Raw genomic sequence first — 26,376 nt, 5'->3', positions numbered from 1 at the left:
GATGACTGTCCAGTTCTCCAATGCAACTAGCTCCCTCTGCAAAGCATCTTGTCCCTCCTGGGAGTCAACAGCACCTCACAGTTCAGTATCATCAGCAGTCTTGCTAAGGATACATTCCACTCCTGCATCCAAATCATTGATAAAAATGATCCCAGGATGCCAGGCAATGGGGAGGCACCTTCAGAAGGTTGTTCTGATGCTGCATTCAGATGCAGTAGGTGCATCTGTGAAGGAACTTATTATTAATAATAATTATTATTATTATTACTAATTTACCAATGGAAGAAAACAGTGAAGAAAATAAATTATTGATTTTTGAATTATTTCAAAAATCTAATTCATCTGGCAGCTACTGCAGCATATCTTGAAATTGTACAGGTGCTGTCATCCAGAGAATTGTTCTTGCCTGTTACTTAGATTTTTTCATTTGGTAAACAAATTCAGGAGAAATTACCAAATTTATTACTTACAGAGAATTTCTACAAGGAATTCCTAATTCTTATGCTGATATCTCAAAGACATAACTGATACCGGGCAAGTAGCTCTGTGTGGCCCTGTTTGAGCAGGGGACTGGACAAGATGACTTTCTTAGGACCTTCCAACATCAACCATTCTGTGATTCTGTGATCACATGTAATCTTCATCTCAAGCTCTTTTTCTGTTTCAGTCTCTTTTTGAAGAGTTTCCAAAGTTTCTATCTATGTTGTATTCTTAACGCAGGAATTTCATGTTCCACCTAAGGGGGTGAAGAGATCAGTGGTGCATGAGGGTGTCCTTTGAATTGCCGGGATCCATCATCATTTCAGACATTGGTCACAACTAGGGCTTCCCTCACCCTCCCCTTCTTGCTGTAAATCAGGAGGAGTCCTACAACAGGCAAGGCCAGGGTAACCCAGGGAAGCATCACATCCAGTCTTTCTTTTTTGTGCCATACCTTTTGGGAATACAGCTACTTGCCCACCCATGGCAGTTGTTATGTGTTGCAAAGCTGCTTTAGTTTACGCTCATTGAAGGTCTACCATTTAACATGTCAGTATTGTGTAGATTTTAGTCTTTGTGAGACATAAAGACATTTCTAATAGCCATAGTATGTGGCTAAAACCCACACACAGCTTTCACACTTCACCTCTTTTATCTTCTTGCAGGCTAAGGACTCACTCTCTTGAGCTGGAATAAACAGTCACTGGAGCATTACTTAGAATGCTGTTTTTCCTTCGCTAACTGAATCAATATTCTCTTTTATACCAAAAGCAATCACTTGCAGAAGTAAATGTTTTATGCAATTCATTTATCTCTGAATCACAGGAATGAGAGGTGAAAAGGCCTATTAGCTTATCTAGTTCATGCCAGTACAGCTTTTCTCTCTGTGGCATGATTTCAAATGCATGTCCTCTCTCATTTTAAATTACTGTTTTCTTCTGCTTCTCTTGAGGTTAGACATAAGTCCAAATACAGAACTGGATACTCAGAAAAAAATTAAATCTGGGATTTTTAAACACTGTGAATATGATTGACTATCTTGGCACTATAATTGTGCTGATATCAATACCATTTTTTGTTTGTTTGTTTGTTTTGATGTTCATCAAAGTAAATCATTGGTTTTGAGTCAAGATAGTAAAAACAGATAAGTAAATTATCAAATTTTGAGCAAAACAGTGTAATTCAAAGGAACTATTGATTTCCTATTTGGTTTCCTATTTATAGCAAAATTACAGTTTTTACACTTTTACCAAGCCATGAGACAGTAACATCTATGCACTGCAGAATGGATATTTATTTTAAAAAGGTGACATGATCTAAGTTTTTTAAGTGGCATTGATTTAATTTTCTGGCAGACGAACACCTCACATACATTATTTCAACTGGACTTAAACACAGGCAGAAATTTAGTATTAAGGATTGTAGTCATTACATTGGTACCATTACATTGACTAGCACTAAAGATTAAATGATGTTTTTTAGGAAAGGACAGAACACTGTGCCAGCACTTCAGTAAAGTTGACAATGATTTACACGAAGGTTGCATTAAATTCCATTCCAAATCAATGCTTCCCTCCCTTGCCTCTTAATGACCACATTTGGGTCGTAGTGGATTGTAGATTCTCTAACAGGCAAAGCATAGGAGCTGAAAGACACAAAAGAAGAGAACAAATAATTTTTCCAGTGTCATGGAACAAGTTAATTGTGAAGTCAGGTCTTTCCTGAGCATTAATTGGTTTAATCATGTTTGTCTATAAGTTACAGAGCACATCCGAATTTGGATTAACTGGTTATGCCGGTTAATAGAGGATTACTTCATTTTTGGCTGCTCCTCAAGGGCATAGTTTAGAGGTCCTTTCAACACTTTTATTGTAGCAAGAAGCTGTAGTTTTTTTTCACCCTCCAAAGAACAGGTCAGCATATTGATAAGGTGAATCTCACTACCTTTCCCATTACAAGAGACAGTGAAAAGCAGCCAAATGCATCATATTTTTAGGCACCTCTGCGAGTCAGCACTTTCATCTCAGCTATTGAATAGGAAAAGATAGAGTCTATAAGGAATAAGAGGAGAGCTCAGAGCTAAATAAATAGAGAACCACTGCTGGATTTGCTCTGAGTCTGACAGGCTCTGCAATCTGCTGCTCTCTGAAGTCTGCTTGAAGCATTGCTTCTGCGATACACTAGGATCCTACTCTGTTGATTCACTTAGTGTATTTGGACTGCAATGTTTCTGAGAATGACATAAGCTACCTCAAAAATGGTGTTGATAGACTTCAGGGACAGCTGCGTCTACTGTTTCTTTTCTAGACTACTTTATTTTCTATAATTAAAAACAAAAAGCCTGTGAAGGATTATTTTTATTAAATCTCTCTAAGGCTAGAAGTTTGCAAAGGGAACTTGACAATGACTATTCATTTGATATGCTGTGCAGTGCATGGAAAGCAGAGACTTAGCCTATCTTCATGCTCCTGTTCTGTTTCTGTATTTCAAATAACCAATGAAACTCCATTACTAGGTTAGTTAGACAATTACTTTAAAGTCAACACTGAACAAATACTTTCCTGAAGCTAAGCCCAAAAAGTGGAAACAAACATTGCCCCACTTGATAAGTGCAGGAGTTTGTTCTTGTCAACTACAGCTGAACACAAGTTTTAAATTACTGTTTCTAGTAAACACAAAGAGTATTTTATTTCATTTTATTGATTGAAAAAAAAATCCAATTTAAGTAGGGAAATGTTGCTACTGTGGCTTTGCTTGAAATGCTTCTTAAAACCACACTGTCTTATGAATATTTGGAGAAAGTAAATGGTTACTGAGCTATTTCCAGCTTGATCATAAATGGTTTAAATTAGACTTCATGAAGCAAATTGGAAATGTAGAATCTACGTGCAGTTAGGGAATACTATATCCTTCACAAAGCATCCTAAAATTAACTTCTCTATGCAACGCATTAAATTATCTCTAATTGCATATTTGACCAAAGCAGTAAGCCTCTTTTAATCAATCATTGAAGTAAAGTGTATTTGCAAAATGGTAGATTGATCATTGTAAACATTGGTATTTTGAGCTAAACTGTGATATATAATACTGCCATCATGAGATAGGAATTGGAATCAAATGTAATACTGTTAGAGTACTGGAGATCAAGAATCACCATTGCTGGAATCATTTTTAAGTGTGCTGAGTTTCTTATGGTAATACATTTTGCATTCAAAAGTAATTAGAGTAGAGATTGATTTCAAGTATTACTATTCTGCTGACTTTACATGGCTGTCTCTCTGATGAAGCAGGAAACCCTTTTAACTCTGTCAATGGCCATTCTCATTACATTTTCAATATGAATTTGGGGAAGAAATAAACACTCTATATTTTTATTTTTATTTTTATTTTTATTTTTATTTTTATTTTTATTTTTATTTTTATTTTTATTTTTATTTTTATTTTTATTTTTATTTTTATTTTTATTTTTATTTTTATTTTTATTTTTATTTTTATATTTTTATTTTTATTTTTATTTTTATTATTTTTATTATTATTTTTATTTTTTTTTATTTGTTGCTGGTTGTTGGTGTTGGTAGTGTTTTTGTTTGTTTCTTTCTTTGTTTTGTTTTTGTTTTTTTCCAAAATCCAGAGGTGTCAATATAAGTTTTCTATTTCTAAACATGCAATTACCAAGTCTCTGTTCAGTAAAGCCTGATTAATAGACCTTGCTGACTGGGTTCCCATGATTAATAATCCATACATGCATAAAGTGTAGACTACGGTGGAGTTCTGTGCTAGTTTTTATGCCAGGTTTGGTGTAGACTTGTCATTACCCCTGAAAACAATACTAGTCTCTGACAATTTACTTGGCAAACCTTCAGGATAATCTGAGTTTTATGTTTTTGCAGTGTGCCAGCAAAGTGAATGGAGGTCTGTACACTACCACCAAAGACTATCCTGATGAAGCTGTCCATTTTGCCAGGAGTCATCCACTGATGTATCAGCCCATCAAGCCTGTTCATAAAAGACCAATACTAGTCAAAACAGATGGGAAGTACAATCTTAAACAAATAGCGGTAGACAGAGTAGAAGCTGAAGATGGGCAATATGATGTCTTGTTCATTGGCACAGGTAAAGTAAACTAGGAATACAATTGATTTAACGGGTTTTTGACCTCCAGGATGAATGAAATTACCTACAGTCCAAAAATAATGAAGCAATACAACAGTCATTTTAAGAATAATTCTGTGCATGATGGAGCCAATCTTCACTAACAGCCTTACAGAAGTGGTTAGTCATTCCAGACATACAGTTCACTGTGGCGATAACATAATACAGAAAAATAATGGTAAGAAAAACTTTTAAAGACTAGGACTAGAGACTTAAGTATAGTATTCACCATCACCTTCACCCTACAAGAACTTTTAATCCAATTCCTGACCTTATTTTTAAAACTTCACAACACAAACATGTATTTCAATATCTTTCTGAGCTGAGACTTAGACTCTGGGAGAAATAGAAATGACAATGAATTTCAGAAATATCAGTTCAAATTCCTCCATTTCTGGAGATGACAAATCTATCTGCTACTGTTAAAAAGAAATTGATAGCTTCCAGACTTGGGTTATGACACAGCTCAAGGAAGGAAGGGGACTATAACCAAATTTATGGTTCAAAAAGAAAATTAGAAATTTCCTGCAAATTTTTTTTTGCCTTTCTTTTGTGATGTTTTCTAAGATACATAAAGGTTGTTTAAAGAGGATTTTTTAAACACCTACCAAAAAATATAAATAAGGTATAATGTGTCACAGAGTTCTGCAACCCTAAGCAATGGGGAAAAAAAAAAAAAAAAAAAAAAAAAAAAAAAAAAAAAAAAAAAAAAAAAAGTGGAAAGCCTAGAACTGGACACAATTTTAGTCATATCTAATCTGCCTGTAAAAAATCCAAGGATTCAACATTCACATGTTATCAAGCTAACAACAGAAGTGGTGACATAAATTGTTTTGACCATTTTGTCTAGGCAAGCATTTACTGTGAATTATTTTTTACTAATGAAATTCCTCTGATTCCTCTGAAAGCATTTTTCAGTGTAGAGAACATTGAAAAGAAGAAAGACTGTAAACTAACAAAGGCTTATTTATACTAGGGATGTATTCTGATCTTTTAAATAGCTTCTGTATGGTCTCAGTGTTGGACTCAGTGTGGTCCATAAAACATTGTGTCACTTACGTTTCCACAGCAGATTTAATAACAGTGACTAGATTTTTAATATTTTGCACTTGCACTTATGATTTAGATATTATATCTAATACTTGTACACAAGTACTCTATTTAGCAAAATTGAAACCATTGAGATTTAAGTATGCACTTTAGAGCTGGGCTGGACTGGCACCTAACAGCTGCTTAGTCTTGCCTAATCTCAGGTGACAAGAAATTCCATCATAGGTATTTGGACTTTAGAAACTCTAAGATGATTCCTGCAACCTCCACTTTGGCAAAGCTCCCATCAAAACCCTCACTGCTTCTTTCATCAGTATAATGTTAGAAAGGGTTAATCTTCTTTCATCCGAGTCCAACACCTTCTATGTAACATTAGTAAACAAGGTCTTACATCCCAGCAAAAATTTCCTTATGGTATCAGTGCAGATTTATCAAAAGGGAAGTCTGAATGTCAGAATGAACTTTCACCATTTCACATCACCAGGATTTGAAGAAGGACTTATGAAAATCAGAGCTCAAATTTCTTCTTCCTCTTCCTCTTCCTCTTCCTCTTCCTCTTCCTCTTCCTCTTCCTCTTCCTCTTCCTCTTCCTCTTCCTCTTCCTCTTCCTCTTCCTCCTCTTCCTCTTCTCTTCTTCTTCTTCTTCTTCTTCTTCTTCTTCTTCTTCTTCTTCTTCTTCTTCTTCTTCTTCTTCTTCTTCTTCTTCTTTTGATTATTTACTATTCCAACACAAAATGGATTACTTATTCACTTTCAGAAGTGGTGTATGACCCCAGTTTAATGGTTCCTCTCATCCCTTTCATCTTTTGCTGAACATTTTTCCCACTGCTTGTCTGCTTAATATTTCCCCTGTAAATCAAGGATGACTGAAAGTAACATAAGAAAAGAAGCAATATTTGCATTGTTGATGGCAGATTTCAGACTAAGGAAAGTAAGACTATTATAATAATAGTCTGCAAGACAAGGCTGAAGTGGTGGAAGACTAGATGCTGCTCTTGTGTTTTAATTTCCTGGAAGAGATGTGCTGACAGAGAGACTGGTAAATATAAATTCCAATGTACTTTAAACTTTTTGAAAGTGCAGCTTTTCTTTGTTTCATTTTCCTTTGATTACTACCTTCAGTTCAACAGCAGCTCACTGAGAGAAAGAGAACTGTGCATAATGAACCCCTGAAAGCATTGGTATTCTTGCCTCAAGAACAGAGCTGCTGCCAGAAATTAAGTATAATTAGTAGTTTCCTAACCAGTGTCAACACACATATCTTATAATTCAAGACACTTTATATTTCCCTAATTTGATGGTCTCAGCTTCTGCCTACACTTATTTCTTTTATTTTTCTCAAAATTTTAACTCTCTTAGATTATTTTTCTGCTCACCAAGGGGTTCTGGCCCAGAATTTGAAAACTACCTGAATTAATCAGGTAGGTCAAGGATGTCTCAGCTGCCTCTTAGTTGACAGATAGGCCAGAGCATGTCACAATGTCTTTGGAACAAATTAGCATACATGATTGTTCTCTAAGTGTAAGAACCCTCATCAATAACAGCAATGTGCAACTACTTGTATGTATAAGTTCCTATTCATGATCAGTTTGAAGATGTTATTTAATGTCTTTTAAGGCCAAGTAAAAGTTTCCACCAATTATATATTTTAGTATTTTATTTTTCATTTTTATTCCCAGATAATGGAATTGTTCTGAAAGTCATTACAATTTACAATCAAGAGACAGAATCAATGGAAGAAGTGATTCTTGAAGAGCTACAAGTATTCAAGGTGAACTGTGCTTTACATGAAACATACATACAACTAACTGTCTTGTATGTTTTTCAGATAAAAATGTCAAAAAAATCTGAGGATAGACAAATATAAAATAATTGTGCACAAGAAAATTTCTGATTATCTAGATATTATATGACATAAAATCTTTATTTTCTACTAAAGTTTTTCTAAAGTGGAGTTATGTTTAAGTACTGAAGCACACTGTGGCAAAGCAACACTGTCTTTCTATTTACATACTCAGTGTGTGATTAGAAACTTATAGCATTTTACTTAATTTTCCCTCATATCTAAGTATTTAAAATAATATAATTGCAGACACAAAAAATGTGTCCTTAATGTTGGAAGCTTAAAAAAGGACCAGATTATTATTAATAATAATAATACTAAAAACAACAAGTTCCCAGAAAGAGTGAATCAGTTAATGTGTCATTACAGTGAGTAAACTTCATTCCTGGTGAGGCAAAAGTCACTTTTGTTTAAGAATAACCTAAAATTAAAGCTCACTATTCAGTATGTGGCAAAGGTAACACAATGAAATTCACTTAATGAATACTCACATCACTTTATTTTAGCCACATGAAGTAGAAGGCTAACCCACTTGTAACCACAGAGAAAACCTAACATCCAAATGTAGATATTTAAATCCGGCACCTGAATTTGGGCAGAGTAATTATGGACTTGCTACCCTGGGGGAAAAATGTTGGTTTTCAATATACCTATTAGGAGCCGTGTTTTGCCATTGCTCCAGGAAATCTGAGCAGAGGGCAGAGAGGAAAAAGTATGAGAAGGAATTCCTGCTATTTTTACCTATCTTCAATGTATGTTTTGTTATAAAGAACACTCCACTTATCACTCTGGAGTATGACAAAAGGGATTCAGTGGTGGCAAGAGCTAATGTTATGTTTGACAGGGAAATTTTAGTGTTCCTGTGACTCTGATAATCCTGAATTAAGTGTTGGCTGGTTGTTTTTAAATAAAATATTAAAAAAAAATAATTCTCAAAAACAATTGCCTCACGTTTTTCTGTAATGTCAGAAGTTAGAGCAAATCAAAGTATTTCACAGAGATGAACTTAAGTAAACATCAACACTATTTTACCTAATTTATTGTCATGGCAAAACTACTTTTTTATTTTTATTTTTTTCTAAGTAAGGATGCTTCCTATTTTCTAGGTGCCAGTTCCCATAATTTCTATGGAAATCTCATCAAAAAGGGTAAGTATTTCGTGAGTTTGACATGCAAACATTGGGACTCAAATTCAACAAAGCTGTAAGTCTGTGTGAGAGGGAGAGAGAGAAAACAATGTATATCATGTCTAAAGAGACCAGGTCTCATAACATGTAATACGTTTGCAGTGCAAACTTATGGTTATATGCTCTGTTCCTTTATAAAGCATTAATATTTTTCAAATCTAACATTAAAACTCTTTAATCCATCTCCTTATCTTATACATATTGTTCAGACAAAAACAAGTAAAACAAAACAAACCAAACAAACAAAAAAGACAATTTGATCCATGAGTTACTGAAATAGAAAGAACATCAAGGATTAGCTTGGTGGATATGGCAACCCAACGAAAAGTTCCTTGTTGATAAAAGTAGACACGTCAGCCCCACAGGGATATGAGTCCTAAAAGAGCCTTGCTGCCTCCCATAAATACTCAGGGGCCCATGAAAGGCAGAGCTGTTTGGATCTAACTCCCTTTTGAGTCCACCACCAGGACAGTTATTTCTCAGAATAGACAATCTTTGCAATATAGGTGCACAGAAATGTAGTAAAACACAAGTAACAAAGACTGAAGATTGTATTAATAGTAGGCGTGAGTGTGCCTCAAAGATCATTTTAGTCTTGGTGTCTAGTCAACTTGTATTCCCTCTGTAATGTAGAAAGACAAAGTCCTCTGAGCGATTTAGGGGAAGATCCTAACTTTAAGTTTTCCAAATTATTTCTTGGATCTATTTATTTTTTTTTCCATAGGCTGTGAAAGGACCTCTGGAGACTAGATTGTCTATCATTACACCTAAGTAATTATTTGGACAAAGAGGCCTGGAACACTTCCACGGATAGGGCATTCACTTCTCTGGTCAACCTGTTCCAATGCCTTACCACCCTCTGAGTGAGGAATTTCCTCCTTATATCTAATCTAAGCCTACTCTTTTTTAGTTTAAAGCCATTACCCCTTGTCCTATCACTCCTCGGCTTTTCTGTAGCTCCCTTTAGGTACTGGAAGGCTGCTGTAAGGTCTGTCTGGAGCTCTCTCTTCTCCAGGCTGAACAACCCCAATTCCCTCAGCCTGTCTTCATAGGAGAGGTGCTCCAGCCCCTTGATCATCTTTGTGACTCCCTACCTCCCCCCCCCCCAGCTCATTCTAATACTTCCATGTCATTCTTGTACTAGGGCCCCAGAGCTGAATGCAGGGCTCCAGGTGGGGTCTCATGAGAGAAGAGCAGAAGGGGAGAATTATTTTTTTTCTCAGAACTTTTGATGCAGCCCAGTTGGCCTTTTGGGCTACAAGGACACATTGCTAGCTCATATTGAGCTTCTCATCAATGAAGACCCCCAGGTCCTTCTCCTCAGGGATGTTTTCAATATCCATTCTCCACCCAGCTTTTATTTGTTCTTGAAATCTTGAAATAACAAGAAATTTCCTGGTACTGTGGACAATTAAATGTTTGAATACTTGCTAGGCACAGGGTTGGTACCAAATTATTTTGTCTCTAAAACATGATTTTGAGCAGAAGTATAGTGCAGTTGAGTTTATGTGGAAAAAAAAAAAAAAAAAGGTTTCTCTAGTGAAGCATTTTTGCTGTTCCCCTTGGACTTTGGAGTTTGTAAGCCTGTAAAGATCTCATTGATAGCTTTGTTTCAACATCCTTGTAACACTAAACAGCCTTCACTTAGTCAGTGATATAAAAAAATATTGTGTTTCAGGGTTGAGCTATTTATCTGTGTGGCTGGGAGGGAATGTTCTTTGATGTTCTGTTGGCTAGATATTGGATGCTTTTTGCCATCCTCTCATGAACCTAGACTTACAGTAGAGCTTACTCTTTCTAAGAGATGAAAGAGAAAATCCTATTTTGTATGTTTCATTGAAAGAATTGTTCATGTGTTCTGGGACAGTCATGCTGCAATATCGGAAGATGAAAGAATTCCCCTTGAACAAGAACCCTAGGTTTCATCATTTTAAGTTATCAGATTTAGTTCCTATTTATCTGTTTTATCTCAGCTAAAGTCTTTAAACATTGCTTCAAACAGCCTCTCCTAGTCTCTTCCATTGACATTTCTGACAGTTCAAATTTTGAGACCTAGAAAGATATAGGAGGTATAATCAGGGACAAGAACGAGCTATTTGGATTAAATTTCATGGTTTGTGAAAGGCAAGCCAGGCTAAATGAACTGACTGTATTTTCCAGCTTTAAACAATTTTAAACTATAAAAAATTTGAAAGCTTGGACTATGTTTGTCCATTAGGATAAGCACAATTTAGAGTTCATTAGGAATGTTTTTTTCTGACACAAAAAAACATTGAAGCAAGCAGTGCAAAATCAGTTCCTATTGCAGTTCCTATTGCAGTGCACACTGTGTATTTCTGCGTTCAGTTGATTTACATTCACCAGCAACAAGAAGTATTTCTCATATCTCTGCAAATTCAAGCTATACTTTTCTGGATTTTTTATGTCTTAGATCAACAACTTGTGAATCAGATTTATCATCTTTCATTTCTTTTGAAAATGAAAGTTACATTAACTTTATTCAAGCAGTCTTAGAATGAATGATGGTGATATGTGTATATATATATATATATGTAGATTGTGACCAGTTAAGTTACAAGGAAAGGTAGCACAGAACCAGAAAAAATACCTATCTTCTGTGCATTGAGGGATTATATAAATCATAGAACTATTGTGAATGCGTATATGTGACTATACTGTATGTATGTAGCCACATCAAGAGTTAAATCCTCATAACTCCAGTTTTAATACTGAGATTGCTTGTAACTTTATCAAATTTGAACTTCTTCAATTAAAGACTTTAAGTCAAGTTTTGCAGGTTTTTGTTTGTTTGCTTGCTTCTTGTTTTTGATGATCGGTTAGGTAACAGAAGTGCTATGGGGGAGGCATTGGAAACTACCCTGAGGAAGAAAAAGACATGTAACACTCCCCCCCCACCCCCCACCCCCCGCCCCCAATTCAAACAGAAAGCTTACAAAACTGAAACTTCCAAAGTTTCCAAAGTGAGGAAATGCCAAGCCAAACTTGCTCATTCTAGATTCTTTCTGCACCTCCATCCTCATGCAGGAGAGTTTAGTTTGTAACCAGTTTTCCTGCAGAGTAACTCTGCCTCCCTCAGGTTACAGGCTAGATGCACAACTGGCAATCTGCTGAATAACATTTCTTTAAAACTCTAGTAGTGGCAGAAATTTTAGTGGAAGTTCTAGGAATTTAATCATACATATATATATGTATGATTATACATATATATATATATATATATTTTTTTTTTTTTTCCTCCAGCAACAACTCTATATTGGATCTGAGTCAGTCGTAACACAAGTGAAGTTCCACCAGTGTGACATGTACGGCACAGCCTGTGCTGACTGCTGCCTGGCTCGAGATCCTTACTGTGCTTGGGATGGCATCTCCTGCTCCCGGTACTATCCCACAGGAATGCAGGCAAAGAGGTGAGAACTGCTTATTTTTGTGAAATCTGTTTTGCAAAATAGCTTAATAAAAGTTCCTAATGCAGTATAAATTACTTCATATCTCCTCTTCATACAAATGAGTGAGAAGACATATTAGCTGATAAGTTATTAGTGAGCTTTAGGGAACAGCTAAGGACCTGAATTAACAGAATGGCATAAATTGCAATACCAAGAATATTTTATGAATGAAGAAAACTGTCTACTTAGTCATTATTTAAACAAACCCCAATTTCCTTTTATTTCACCTGGTGGGCAGAGAAAATATGTTTGTTTCATTCCTTAAATTGTCAAGGACCTATTTTGTTAGTATTTGTACAGAACAGGTATCACACAGCAAAAATATACTATAGAATACTATATAGAATACTACAGAATTTCAGAGGAGGGAGGGAAGGAAGAAGGAAGGATGGAAGGCAGGAAGAGAGAGAGAGAGAAAGAGAGAGAGAGAGAAAGAGAGAGAGAAATGAAGGAAGGAAGGAAGGAAGGAAGGAAGGAAGGAAGGAAGGAAGGAAGGAAGGAAGGAAGGAAGGAAGGAAGGAAGAGAAAGAGAAGGACAACTCTGTTAATAGCCATTCACCTCCATCAGATAAAACAAAACTAGGATATCTGCAAAAGCTACAGACTTTATAAAGTGACTTTATAAAAACATGTTGATCTGCAGGCCAGTTCAAATCACTTTATGCTTTAACTCTCATTGGGCAGACTTCTCCTCTCCATGCCCAGTCACTTATGGATTCTGGCCTTCATTCTTTGTGCAGTAATTTCTCATATATCTATCTTCTTTCCTGCCCTCTCAACTCCAGGTTCTCCAACTTAGGTCAATAGATACCTGACCAGACATATAAAACATGCACATTTTAATCCAGACATTTTCACAGGACCTGGTCTGCTCTGCAACTAGAGTGAGTCACTCAGATCCTTAGCCAGCAAAACTCTGGTTATGACTAAGTCAAGCCCTTTCTGTGGCATTTTTACAAGTACTCTTTCTGATGATTTATGTTTAGATATACTACACCTACATTGACGCCAGGCTTCAGAATTAATTGAATAACTTCTGGAGACAGTTTTGAAAACCTGTGCAGATTGTTCAATCAAAACAAACTATCCCCAAATTGATTATTGTTTTTTTTATGGAAAACTAGGGAGGTTCTTTTCTTTTATTTTTTTGTCCTAAACATCTTATCTTCCCATGAACCTGGATACACTCAAACAAAATCACTGCTATCCAGACAAAACAGACATTTCTGTGGCTTTTGTAAAAGATAATGAATGCAGGAATTGTTGGGTAGCATAGCTTTTGGGTAGGGAACATAAAAAATTCAAAATAAGGAACAGAGCTAATGACCGCATATTTTAAAATCTCGGACTTTTTACACTGAGATATAAGCTAAACCAAGTAGGAAATCCACACCACTTCTACAAGCAGGATTGCATAGTCTTCTCATGTCTCTTGCAAGCAGACTTATGGGAGGAAGTGCGCTCTGCTTGCCTGCTCAATGTGAGAATTATTCTCAATGTGAGAATGAGAGTTATCATGATTTTAATGAGTATTGGTTACTCATCTAATGATTTAAACGCCCTTTGGGGAAGAGAGTAGGGGGTAAACATTTTCCTACCAGCCTGCTAGGCCTGCATCCACATTTATGCTGTTCTGTTGCAGGCTGTTTACTGTCTATGAAAAGATAAAAGAAACTCGCTCAGTCCTTTACTCAGTTGCACATTTTTAGCATATTTCTCACCTAAGACAATTTCCAGAGTAGCAGCCCTTAAGTTCCCTGACACATGCATTTATCCAGGGTTGAGTGATATGGGGCAGCACCCAGGCACCTTCCTGTGCTTTACCTCTGGAATTTTCAGCAGGTCAATCTCTAAAAGAAGAAAATACTGCTGTTATCACCCTTCTGTTGTTAAGATAAGAGCTGCAGTATTAGAGAAGGGATTTGCACTCTACTGAATGTTCTCAAGGTCTGTAAAACTTTTAAAACTACATTTAAGAGTTTGGGGAATTAGCAAGAACTTACAATACTGAGAGGGATGTATAGTATCTGTTTTGTTCACTTTAGCTCATACATAAAGCTCAGAACGTTTTAAAAGTTATGAGCTTACATTAACTGTGCAAAAAATGGTGAAGCAAGGAGAGCTCCTCAGGACACACATATGGAAGTTGTTTTAATTTACCTCCTGCTGGGTTCCAGGTGGAGAGCACTTCTGGAAAGGCATGTCAATAAATGATGTGGAGTTTTCTAATAGCAAGCAATGCTGAGCAGGTGATAACCCTGCCGTGGCTGCCCTGTGCTCCAGACATATTAATGCCCCACCCAAGAGCAGACACTTCTTGATTTGGCTTGGCCTTGTCTTAGGGCTCCAGACTTTTGCACAAGCTGTGCAGGGTCGTACAATTAGCATTAGGACCAGAGGCATTAGAGTGCGCCTGTTCTCCCTGTTCCTGGCAGCCATACCTCCATGGGGCCTCATGGAGCAAAGACCTTCATACTGCAGCACACTTATGCTGGCTTTAACTGTCAGCAGAAATGTGGCCCTTATACTGTACATTTAGGTGTGCTTCTGAATTGTATGGGTAGCCCTGCTAGTGCAGTAAGAGTACTGTCAAGAGCTCTTTTAATTCCAGTTCTGCTGCTGAAATGTTGAACTAAAGCAGGGATGCACAATGTATATTGCTCCCTTTGATTAAAATGCTGACTGCTTTAGAGCCTAATGCCCAAAAGGTATAACAAGCATTTAGAGAAACAAGAAATATAAAAACTGTAAACTGTAGGCACATGAAAGATATAGATAGAGCTGCAGCACAAATTCAAACAAACAAACAACAACAAAAAAACACAACTCTTTGCTTGACAGCTGGTACTGTTTTAAATTTGAAAGCCTATATTTTAATTCCTTGCAAATTCATAACCTGTTTAATTAATTAAATATAGGATTTATTTAGGGAAACGTAAACACTGAGCCAAAAATTCCATATCATAATGCTGGCAGCATAGCATATTATAATGTCATGGTAGTTACAAGTGTATGTCTCCTGCATACTGCAAATACATTAGATGTCAGAAGGAAATTATTTTGCATTCAACTTTGAAATATGCTTGCAAAAGCAGAGAGATTCAGGACCTAAAGAACTGTTTTAGTTCACTATTACCTCAGTAATCTAATTTAGACAAGTTCAATTTTTATCCAAACAAGCACTAAATTCCACAGATGAGGTTCTTCACTGTGCCACCTCAATGTCTAGGCTGAAAAAACACTGGAGTCACTTTAAAATACCTTTCAGCTGGTAACCCTTTATTACTCTGCTAACTATAGGAAGCTGACAGTTGCCATCCTGCCCTCTCTCCTTCTCCAGCCTTTCTTCACCACCCACTCCACTAGCACACACACACGCATGCTTCATCTCTCATGGCTAGCAAGAGAGCTCCAAACAGACATTTTTTTTTCCCCCAAAATTTACTTTTTTTCTCCCTGTGTACTGAGCCCACTTGTACACAGTACCTTGTGTGAAGAAGATAAAATCCTAAGCATTCTTCCTCAGTCCCCATGTTACTGTTGAATGGTGTTTCATGGCACCAATCATGCTTGTAGGCAAAAGAATATTTTAACAGTTTGCTTAAGTTTCTACTTAAGTTATATGCTGGCATTTGAATGAAATGCTTTGAAGAATAGAATCCAGGTGCTAACTCAAACATCACTCAGTTGTAACATTTGGTTTTGCAAAAGAAAACTCAGTCTACTGGTTTATTTATTCAAACTGCAATGATGTGTTTTCTCTGTGAACCATTTTGACTTTGCCTCATCTATCCCTACAAAATAATGAAGAAACATGAAGATAATGGTGATAAGTATGATAACTATATTGTTTTCCTATAAATCATCTTTTCCAAAGTCCTGAAGACACAGAGTTACAGACTGAAATCTAAATTCATGAATTTATGGATTACAAAAGACACCTCTGTGTACTTAGTACATTTGTTAGTCACTGAAAATTATTCTTTATAGTAGCTTATCTCAGTGTTGTCTGGTAGCTTATTATTCATGGAATTCTGTATGAAATGATTACAAAGAAAAAAAAAAAAAAGGATAACTAATACCAGGATTATATCAATATTTGTGAAATACATTTACCTCCCAGCATCTCTCTCTCTTTCAGCACCTCTTCTCATTTTTTTCTACTCTTCAAAAAGTAGCAGGTGAAGGCACAGATAAATGTCTCCACACTCACAACATCAAAAATCCTTCCAACAAGTAATTATTTTTTCTTGAATCATTCCAATGACTGGAGAAATATTATATCTTACAGGACTATGATATTTTAGCACTATGACAGTAGTACTGAAGGGTACTTGGTATACATATATTGCTAACTTTTCTGTTCCTACCAGATAGGGTTGCCCCACAGCAGCGGAGTTTGTTTGTTTGTTTGTTTGTTCCTTTTAAGGTTAATGTCTGTAGTATTTATGTGTATTTATGCAAGAAAATGTCTCTTCTGAATTACCTGTACACACAAATATGTAAAGCTGTTGGCAGCATTATTTAACACTGACACTTTGCAAAGTTATCAGTAGCCATGGCTACTACATCCATACATTAAAATGAGAACTCCCAGGACATGTTAAAGCCTTGTTACTATCTCAGAATCTCATCTTTCATTCTGAAAGATGCAATTATTTTTAGCATTTCTGTCCAGTAGTCCCCATGTAGTCCCCACCAAATTTGCAGATTCCACTGAAACAACAATGGCAAAACATTATCTCTGCTGCTCTGATTATCAGTAAAAGCTAAAGCTGTTCTGTTGGTCCTCCAGTACCACTACACCAAAAGTCTATTTGTGTGACAGGACTCAGAAAATAATCCCTACCTACTACCTATGGCAGTAGATTGCAAACAACTTCTTATTTCCGATCAGAATCTCAGTGCAACTTGTACCCATTGTACCTCGTCTTTTCTATGTGGTTCCTTCTAAAGAGGGAGTCTCCATCTTGTAGCTATGCTTTAAATATTGGAATTGCTCTTTATGTAAATTCAGGAAATGTATCCATGGTATAACTGAATTTCGGATTGTTAGAAATACTACATCTGGCCTGATACCTCACTCCAGTTTCTTTTCCCTAGTAAGCAATCTTAATTTTATTTATCAGGACATTCAGAAAACAAAATTTTGATAAAAAGTACAATTCTTCTGGGGATACACTGTACAATTATGCTTCTAATCATTCTTTTGTATTAAAAAATATAAAATAAATAAATATATATATTTAAAAAAGGAAATTTTCCATGGTTTCAAGAGTGAGAGAACCCAAAGACAGGCTAAAAATCTGTTTGCCACTTCCTAACATGGAATGTTCCCCAGTTGGTTCAGAAGATCTTGTTTTAGTATTTATAGTGTTAGTATAGTTACACATAAACTGCACATAGTTATGACCATTTCTAATTAAAATCTACATCATTTTTTTCAGACATGATCACCAATAGGTTGAACTGAGAAAAAATACCAATGCATGAATGAGTATTTCTCTCAACAATGCTAAATTTTTAGGACCCAATATTTAGCTCTCTATGCTTTTAATGAATGTCACTCCAGTATAACGCTAGTAATCTGTAACCTAAACACATTATCTCAAACAGTTCTGTTTTTCCCCTCCAGACGTTTCCGCAGACAAGATGTTCGACATGGAAACGCAGCTCAGCAGTGCTTTGGCCAGCAATTCATTGGTAATCTACTCACACATTTATACATTGCTACCAAATGCCTGGAACAGAAAAAAACAAATTTTGCCAATAGTATGGGCGAGACCACGATCTCACCTGAGATTTTTTACTGGCATATTCCTATAATAAACTATAAAAGTTATGGAGATAAGCCCATATCATCCAAGTCTAAGCAATTACTTTGTTTCAATGGCAGGACAGGTGCATCCCCATAGAGTGTGTGCAGTCTTGCAGTCCTGTTGTTGACATTAGGGATGTGGGTAATGAATCTCATGAGTGCCTTCTGACCCCTGGGCAAAGGCTTCCAATGGAAATACATAAGGGAAGATGGGGCAGGACTGTGTCTAATGCTGTTGTCCAAACCTTGGAAAATGTTGATTTCAGACACTGGTATTGGGAATGGCAAAACAGACAGAAGCTGAGACGATGGGAAAATTTACTTAGCAGCTTTTACCAGGCATCACTTTTCAGTAGCTATCTGGTTGGATGTAGATTAAATTTCACTCTTAAAAGTAAATGTATCTTGAAGACAGAGTATTGTCAGAAACAAAGTGGCAGACATTTTTAAAACCTTTATTTTCACACCAGGAGAAGTTCTGGAGAAGACTGAGGAGCGATTGGTTTATGGAATAGAGTACAACAGCACCCTATTGGAGTGCACACCTCGGACCTTACAAGCAAAAGTAATCTGGCTTGTCCAGAGAGCCCATGAAACTAAGAAGGAAGAGGTAATTATTGTTATGTCCTAATCTTTTAATTAAAAGATCCCATGGTTAAGAATATTATGTCTTCACTGAAAGGCGTGCCATCAGTTGCTGAAATGTGCATGGGCATAAGGGAAAATCATTGTTCATCTGAATCATTATGATCCACTGAATTAATAGAATTTCATCTGGTGTCTGAGTTCAGCATCTTGAAATTGAATAACTACACAGATGTTCTAGAAGAAGCTAAACTTGACTGAATGTCTCAGAACAAAAGGGAATCCACCACTTCTCTTGGTATGTTATTACAGAGGTGAAAATTATACATATTACTCCCAGTGTTAGTCTTGCTTAATGTCTATTAATTCTGGCTGCCTCAGCCATTACATCACAGAGACATCTAAAAATGAGTGTTCCTGGTTCTCTGCCACCAACATGCATTGTGGTATTATAAAAGTACTTAATGAGTGTTGCCATACTTAATTCCCTGGTACCTATCTGATACATGTCATTTTAGCTATCCCCACTTAGTATGTGTAAGCACTTAGGGAGGAAAGACACACGACCAAAGGATATGGTTGGTTTCCTTACTGCCTAGCGGCTAGGCTCTGCTGCAAACTCCAGCTCAGCCATAGACATACACAGATGTAACTGTTGAGTCTGAGGAGTGGGATCCATCTAATATTGAATATGGACATTTACAATAAAGATAGCTAAGTGGGAGCTGGTCCCTGTAGGCTGCTTTGAGGTCAGAATAGCTGTTGTTGCAGTTATAGCCAGTGGTGTCATCTCATGCCAAGCTAAACAGCTTCATTTGGTCAAGTAAAAAATGACTAGGTAAATCACTGAATGCAAAAGTAAATGAGGAGGCCACACACAGCAGTAGAAACATAAAATTAAGCAGGATGGATGCCATCCCTACTCTCCGTAAAACATATTTCTTCCTGAAGTTTTGTCCAAGTCCCAGACCCTCAGAGGGACCTTCACATTTGGTATTTCCTAATGCATTTTACTGGGAGATCCCAACCTATTATTCATGATCATTCTTACAGTAGAATTGTTCTTTCACAAAAGGCAGTGAATTTTGAGGATTTTTACTGTGTTGGGCAGGAGGATGTCCTCATATATGCCATTAGACCCAGCACCTCAAATGCTGAGCACCAGAAGCACAAACTCAAACAGACTCTAACCTTCCAGTACATCTTTATACTACTAGGATGAATGTATTTTAATGTTTCCCCGTCATAGTTATTCTGTTTTACATGAATAATTCTATAGTCATTAGTAAAAGGTAATCCCAAGCAGAGAGAAGCACTTCTCTTCTAAATAATATTTAGCATTTTACTGCTTAAATAGAAAAATGGGGCTTCCATTATTCTGCTGAGCTTTTCTGCTGGTTAAATCAGACAGCTCAGTGCTCCCTGCATGCTAGCATCTCTAAAAGCTTCATATTTAATAACCTAGTTCTCGGAAGCTGCAGGGGGAATTCCAACACCAAACTCAGAACTGAGGTTTCAGGATCACAGTTAGATATAAACACAGGTGCTGCTTCAAAAACATTTGTAAATGAGCATTCACGGGGACAGTTATTGAAGGTCAGCTGGCAAATGCCCGCTTGTTTTCCATCCAGTAGTTATCTGCATGTTTCAACCTAACTCCCCTCTGTGATTTAGCCACAAATGACTAGCTCATGCTGGGAAAACAGGAAACTATCTGCTCTATTGTCTGTTCTACCATGCTTGCCAGATCCTTAAGATTGCTTTCCTTTCACAGCATAACCTCTTCTTTACTTCAAGTAAATATTTTATTTACTTACAAACTGTGAATTAAAGGAGCTTAGAACTTTAATATTCCTCCACAAATTTAATATTATATTCCTGAAAGTACTTTTCAAAAATAATCACACTGACTTTTTGCAATAGTGAACTCTCATCTATGCTGTATTACTGCATCGATCTGTTTTTCAGGTGAAGACAGACGACAGAATAATCAAAATGGATCTTGGTCTGTTATTCCTGAAGTTGCATCGCCTAGATGCAGGGATCTATTTTTGTCAGACAGTGGAACACAGCATCATTCACACTGTAAGGAAAATCACCCTGGAAATAGTTGAGGAAGAACGTGTAGAAGAAATGTTCAATAAAGATTATGAGGAGGAGATAACTCACAAAATGCCATGCCCAGTGCAGAGCAACATACCTCAAGCATCAAAGCCATGGTACAAGGAATTTCTTCAACTGATAGGTTACAGCAACTTCCAGAGGGTGGAGGAATACTGTGAGAAAGTCTGGTGTACAGATAAGAGGAGAAAAAAGCTGAAAATGTCTCCATCCAAGTGGAAATATGCCAACCCTCAGGAGAAGAAGGCAAGGATCAGGCCAGAACATTACCGACTGCCCAGGAACATAGCTGACTCTTGATGAACAAAATCCACCTGCTGTTTCTGGGCAAAATTTTATTTGAACTTAAATAAGAGTGAGAAATCAGTCTTGGTTTTGGTAATTGAAACAGGTTTATATATATAAAATATCAGGACTGAAAACAAAAATGCTATGCTAAGTTATACTGTACACTCATGATGACTGTTTAGAAGAATTTTACACAAAATCTTCTTAACTATCTGTTTCTAAGTAGGTCAATGCAATCAGAGTTGTGCATTAAGGAGGACGTGACAATCTTCAGACTTTGAGTGCTAGAATCACTTTCCTGTGTGGACCATGCTTGCTCTGTATATTGTTGCAAATGATGGCATATTTAAGCAAATTCAAATAGCTAAGCATTCACAAGTGGATGAAAAATATAACATATCTTTTCTTGGTTTCACAAGTATATCATGCTTCTGAAAGCAGCACGTCTTAAGATCTTTCATTTTGATTGTGACCTGTCTGAATTTATCACTGAGAAAAGTGAGATGTGTTAATATGGTGTCCTGCTATTTCTAAAGATAATGAAGGGAAACCCTATTTACTTCCCAGCCGTATTTGTCTCATCAGTCATTTATGAAGTGCAGTGTACTGTCACAGCTAAATAATATTTCCTAGTAACTTAATGTAAGTCAAATGCATGTTCAGAACACAAACAGAATGAAATTCTTCAGCACTTCCATATAAAATGTTGGAATAATGGTATGGATAGAAAACAATTCTATCTTGTCTCTAGTAATGGGTATTTCCTTAATAACGACAAGAATTAAGAGAGTGCCCTCTTGTGGCAAAACGAAGCAAATCTGATATCATATATTTTCTCAAGAAATGAGTATTGCTAAGTATTACCAAGACCCACAGCTGGGTTGTTTTCAGCACACACGTCTAGTCACTATGTGCTAAACACACAATAAATAGAAGGTAGAGTTGGAAGTCAGTTATGCTGGACAGACAATATTTTAAGTAATGCTTTATGTTGTTAATGTGCTTTGGAGGTAAGATGCAGTAATGAAAAGTTAGGAAGTAGATTGAAACAAGAATAGCATTATATAGATGTGTTTCTATAGTTTCACAGTCCAGATAAATCTTTTCCTGATATGTACTCTCTGGTTAAAAGAGCTGTTTTGCTGCTCTTGTGCATGATATCAGGAGTGGAGATGAAAGAAGTAAATAACTTCTAATTGAGGGCTTTCAATACTTTTTTTTTTCTTTTTCTTTTTCTTTGAGTACAAGAAATCAGATTCAGGAAATGCAGAAAGCATTTTCCAAGCAGTTTACTACTTGGAAAACCTGATATTACAAAATGAGCTGGAAATAAATAATAATAATAATAATGATAATAATAAAAAGATAGGGAAGTTATAAACACAAGTGAGTCATAAATGAGCTAACTCCTCAAATAAGAACATGATGCCAGTAAAGTAAATAGCCAAGCTGATAATAGATTTTGATGCTGCCAAGAAAATATGCAAGGAATTAACCAACCACAAAGAATTTAATGTCCAGCTTCAATGTCTAATCAGGAAACAGAATTTGGAATTAATGGGAATTAACATCCTGGAGAATAGAGATTTGCTAGGTTTGCTATGCTAACAAACCTAGCAATGGATGCTGAAGGAATGTTCTCCAAATAGACTGGATCTTACAGATGGACCAGGAAGCTTTGCTGTGCTCCTCTGGGAGAAGAGACTGTTCCCGGGTTTGAAATGAGCCTGTGTGCACACTGTCAGCAACATGAGTACAAGAAAAAACACGTTTGACACTGTGTCCATGGAAGAGCAGATTCAACCCTTCCATTAGTCAGTTATGTTAAGGAAAACTTTGCACTTCATTTAGCTAGAATGCCTGTCTGAGAGATGGGAATGGACACTGTTCACAGCCTTGCATGAATTTTTATGTTTGCCACCTTTGATCTGATATGGGAGACTGGATAAAATCACTCTTCTGTGACAGTTTAATAGAACTTAGCTGCAGTTAGAATTGTCTGTTTGTTTACAGCTACATGAAAAGAACTAGCACTGAAGGTTGTAACAGAGAGAACATGTAGAATAAGAATCCCTAATTTATACCTCTGTTCAATTCACCCTGGAATCCCTGTCTGGAAAACTGCTAAAACATCACTGAAATACTCTTTTGATAAATTATGGAGTCCACTTCTTTTCAACAGTAATAGGAGTTATATATTACTTTTTTTTCAGATTCATTTGTTAGCTTCTAGTGCCAAATGTACCATTAATGGATTATGAGAAAAGAATGACAGCATCTCATCCTGATGGAACAAATGTAACTTTATGTCTCGTTCTCTGAGATTTCAGGTAGAAATCATGTGATATGCAAATCAGGATTTCTGATTTTATATGAGTGTGTATTTTTAGCACCCCATCCCTTTAGTGGTTACATGTGGAGAATTCCATTAAATTTTTATTAAAATAATAAATTCCTAACTCACACCTTGCAACTTCCATTGTTGCAATGACTGAGAATTTGTAACTACAATGTCTTGTTCGGAATGCTACAACATCTATGGAAGAAGACAAAGACTGACAATAACGTATTTTGGAAGGCTACGCACAAATGTGCTCGTACACTTACAATGTTATTTAAAATGCTTCTTTGTATATATGGGGGGCATTGTCTACTTCTTTTCATTATGAGTTTGATGTATTTTGTATGTGCATGAAGTGGTCAAATTATAAATATAAATAAGAATTATATTTGGCTGACATCATCTGTATTATTTCTCATAATTTAATTTGACCAGACAATGTGATCCTGTGCAGATCACTAGTCACACAGTGCTATTTGCAGATGCACTTTGCCATGCATTTTATGAGCAGGTCTTAGAAGAATGTTAGTATACGGTTGCCAGTTGGGAAACTGTGGCACTGGGTGATCTACAAGTAGTAGATCTAGTGCAAGTGGTCTACATGGCTTGTCTGTCATCAGGCAGCAGGGTGGAGAGTTAAAATAACTCTCACTAAGACATTATTTATTCTTTGCTCTTGCTTCTGTGTTGTAAATGAGATTATTGTCACCTTGTACAAATTACTATGATCTCAGACTCTGTTGGGGCAAGATAGTGCTAGCCTGCAGTGAAATTCCTGCCTTGTATGTATCTAAACAGGGCTTTAAGGTCTACAAAATGCGGTCCCATCCAGGTCCCTGAAAAGTAGAGTTAACAGTCAGTCATATTACAGGAAGTGCTTGAATTAACATAACTGACATAGTTAGGCAGTTTTTCTTTTTTCCTTCTAAAAAATAAAATAAAATAAAATAAAATAAAATAAAATAAAATAAAATAAAATAAAATAAAATAAAATAAAATAAACAAACAATTGTTTTCTTCCTCCTCCCTCTCCCTCCCCCCACAAACACCAGTCAAACAGTTTCCATTTTAAAAAGTCCATTAATCCCCTTAGTCTATCTTGAAGCAGTAAAGCTGGAGTTATTAATGCAACTTTATATCTCTGGGACCAGAAGGTACAAATGCCTTTGAAAGATGCACTGACCAGATAAGAAGCACTGAAAGTGAGCTTTTCTACATTTGTAATCTAGCAGGATGTCTGCAATGCCTATCAGTCCCAGAATCCTGTTCAGTTTACCAAATTACTGTTTTAAAGGAGAATTCATGTCCAGTTAACATGAGTATTTATCACAAATGAAACCATGATTGACATGCCTAGTCTTGGGTGACACTTACTTTCTCTGAAAGTAATGAGTGACTTTTTTTTTGTTTTTTTTGTTTTTTTTTTTTTTGCTTTTTTAATAATTTAACTGACTAGCACTATAGACGGGAAAAAAGCAGAGCTAGCAATGTCAAGTAAGGCTACTAGGTGTTATAAATTAATAAACATTTTACAATTTCTGAACAAATTTGACAAACATCAACCTAATCCATCACCATAATCCCATTCATCAAGACAACTTTGATGATTCACCTTATCAACAATGGAATAAGACATGACTCTCACGTAATGTTGAACCAGGAAATATATTGTTAAGTCTTTGTGCTCATAATTTGCTGAATTGTGAAACACTATGTAGAAGTGCAGGATTTAACATTGTTGAAGAGAACTGGAGCCTGGAAGCCCTGGCTGCCTGATTCTTATATTTTCTGAGATACTGACACATATCTAGAAAGAAAAGATTTAACTGAAGGAAGAGAATAATCACTGGAGATTTCAGGGAGTCAAAGATTGCATTTCAGAATATCTGCTGGTTAAACAGCTACTGCACATAACCTGTTTCAGTAGACTTTCCCAATTGCAACACCTGGCAAATTCCAGTGAAAAAAAAAACACTTTACATGCAATGCTGGCTAATTCAAATGCAGAATTTCATGGCTTTGAGAGTGTTTTTGCACATATTTAAAAAAAAAAAAAAAAAAAAAAAAAAAAAAGCATTTGCATAAGTACGGTCTAAGATTATATTTAATGTGGGTGCATTTGTGTGTGTTATGAACCCTAAGAATGTCTCTAGTCAGTTTTGAGAGCTATTTGAAATTCAGCATATCCTGCAAAATCTGACATATATGCTGATTTCCATGCTGACTTTTTTTCACTAGCTCTGAAGAATCACACTCACCCAATGCCCTCAACATGAATTTCAAGCATATCTGTACTCATAATTATGTCACATAAATAATAATAATAATAACAACAATAACAGTAAACAGCTGCAACATCTGTAATTCACTGTCTTCTCCTTTACCCAATAATGGGATGAAATTTGCAGAGCAATGGGCATAATTAATGCACCATGATCATTTTCGACATTTTAATTTGCTAGATGTATTAAAAGATGTTATTAATAATCAGAATTTGAAGAATGTACTCTGGACCTTGTCAAAATCAGGTAATTGAAATATTCAACCTTAGTTTTAATGCAGGCACACAGACCATTAGGATTTAATTTAATAGATTTTTGTTCTACTTAAATATGCTACTTAACACATTATTATTTTGCAATCACATGCACACACACAAAAAAGGTCATTTTTAGTGCTTTTAATATTCAAAGAAATACTGAAGTATTGGCTAATTCAGTTTCACAATAGCCACCAGAGGAATGGAATAACTATTAATTATTAATCATTATAAAATCATTAATATAGTTAAACATTATAATATATATCATATATTATTCATATATATTAATATATTATAATGTTATATTATCATATATTATTCATATATTATATATTAATATATAATAATGTTATAATATTTATTTTAGCATCCCTTACTCTTGTTCACAGGAACAAGAAGCTACACAAAGCTCCCCTATGAAACAATGCCATATCTTGCTGCAGCAATATATGGCATAGAGCCAGGTGAGTGGGCAAGTTAAAACACCACATCACGATGCCAC

The 26,376-nt window shown here is 36.0% G+C and overlaps 1 protein-coding gene across 3 annotated transcripts in view; it reads left to right on the top strand.

Moving 5' to 3' along the window:
* SEMA3E (semaphorin 3E) overlaps positions 1–23,727 on the top strand; it is a 155,417-nt gene extending 131,690 nt beyond the window's left edge. For all 3 annotated transcript variants that reach the window (XM_084496316.1, XM_084496315.1, XM_084496317.1), the window contains 7 exons: positions 4,371–4,593; positions 7,362–7,453; positions 8,632–8,673; positions 11,974–12,140; positions 17,815–17,882; positions 18,468–18,607; positions 20,551–23,727. In XM_084496316.1, coding sequence (XP_084352442.1) covers positions 4,371–4,593; positions 7,362–7,453; positions 8,632–8,673; positions 11,974–12,140; positions 17,815–17,882; positions 18,468–18,607; positions 20,551–21,003 — 1,185 coding nt within the window. In that variant the 3' untranslated portion in view covers positions 21,004–23,727. The remainder of the gene's footprint in view (positions 1–4,370; positions 4,594–7,361; positions 7,454–8,631; positions 8,674–11,973; positions 12,141–17,814; positions 17,883–18,467; positions 18,608–20,550) is intronic.
* Positions 23,728–26,376: the final 2,649 nt, after the last annotated feature.

Source organism: Aythya ferina (genome assembly GCF_964211825.1).
Source record: "Aythya ferina genome assembly, chromosome: 1".
NCBI lineage: Eukaryota > Metazoa > Chordata > Aves > Anseriformes > Anatidae > Aythya > Aythya ferina.
This window is presented reverse-complemented; position numbering and strand designations above follow the sequence as displayed.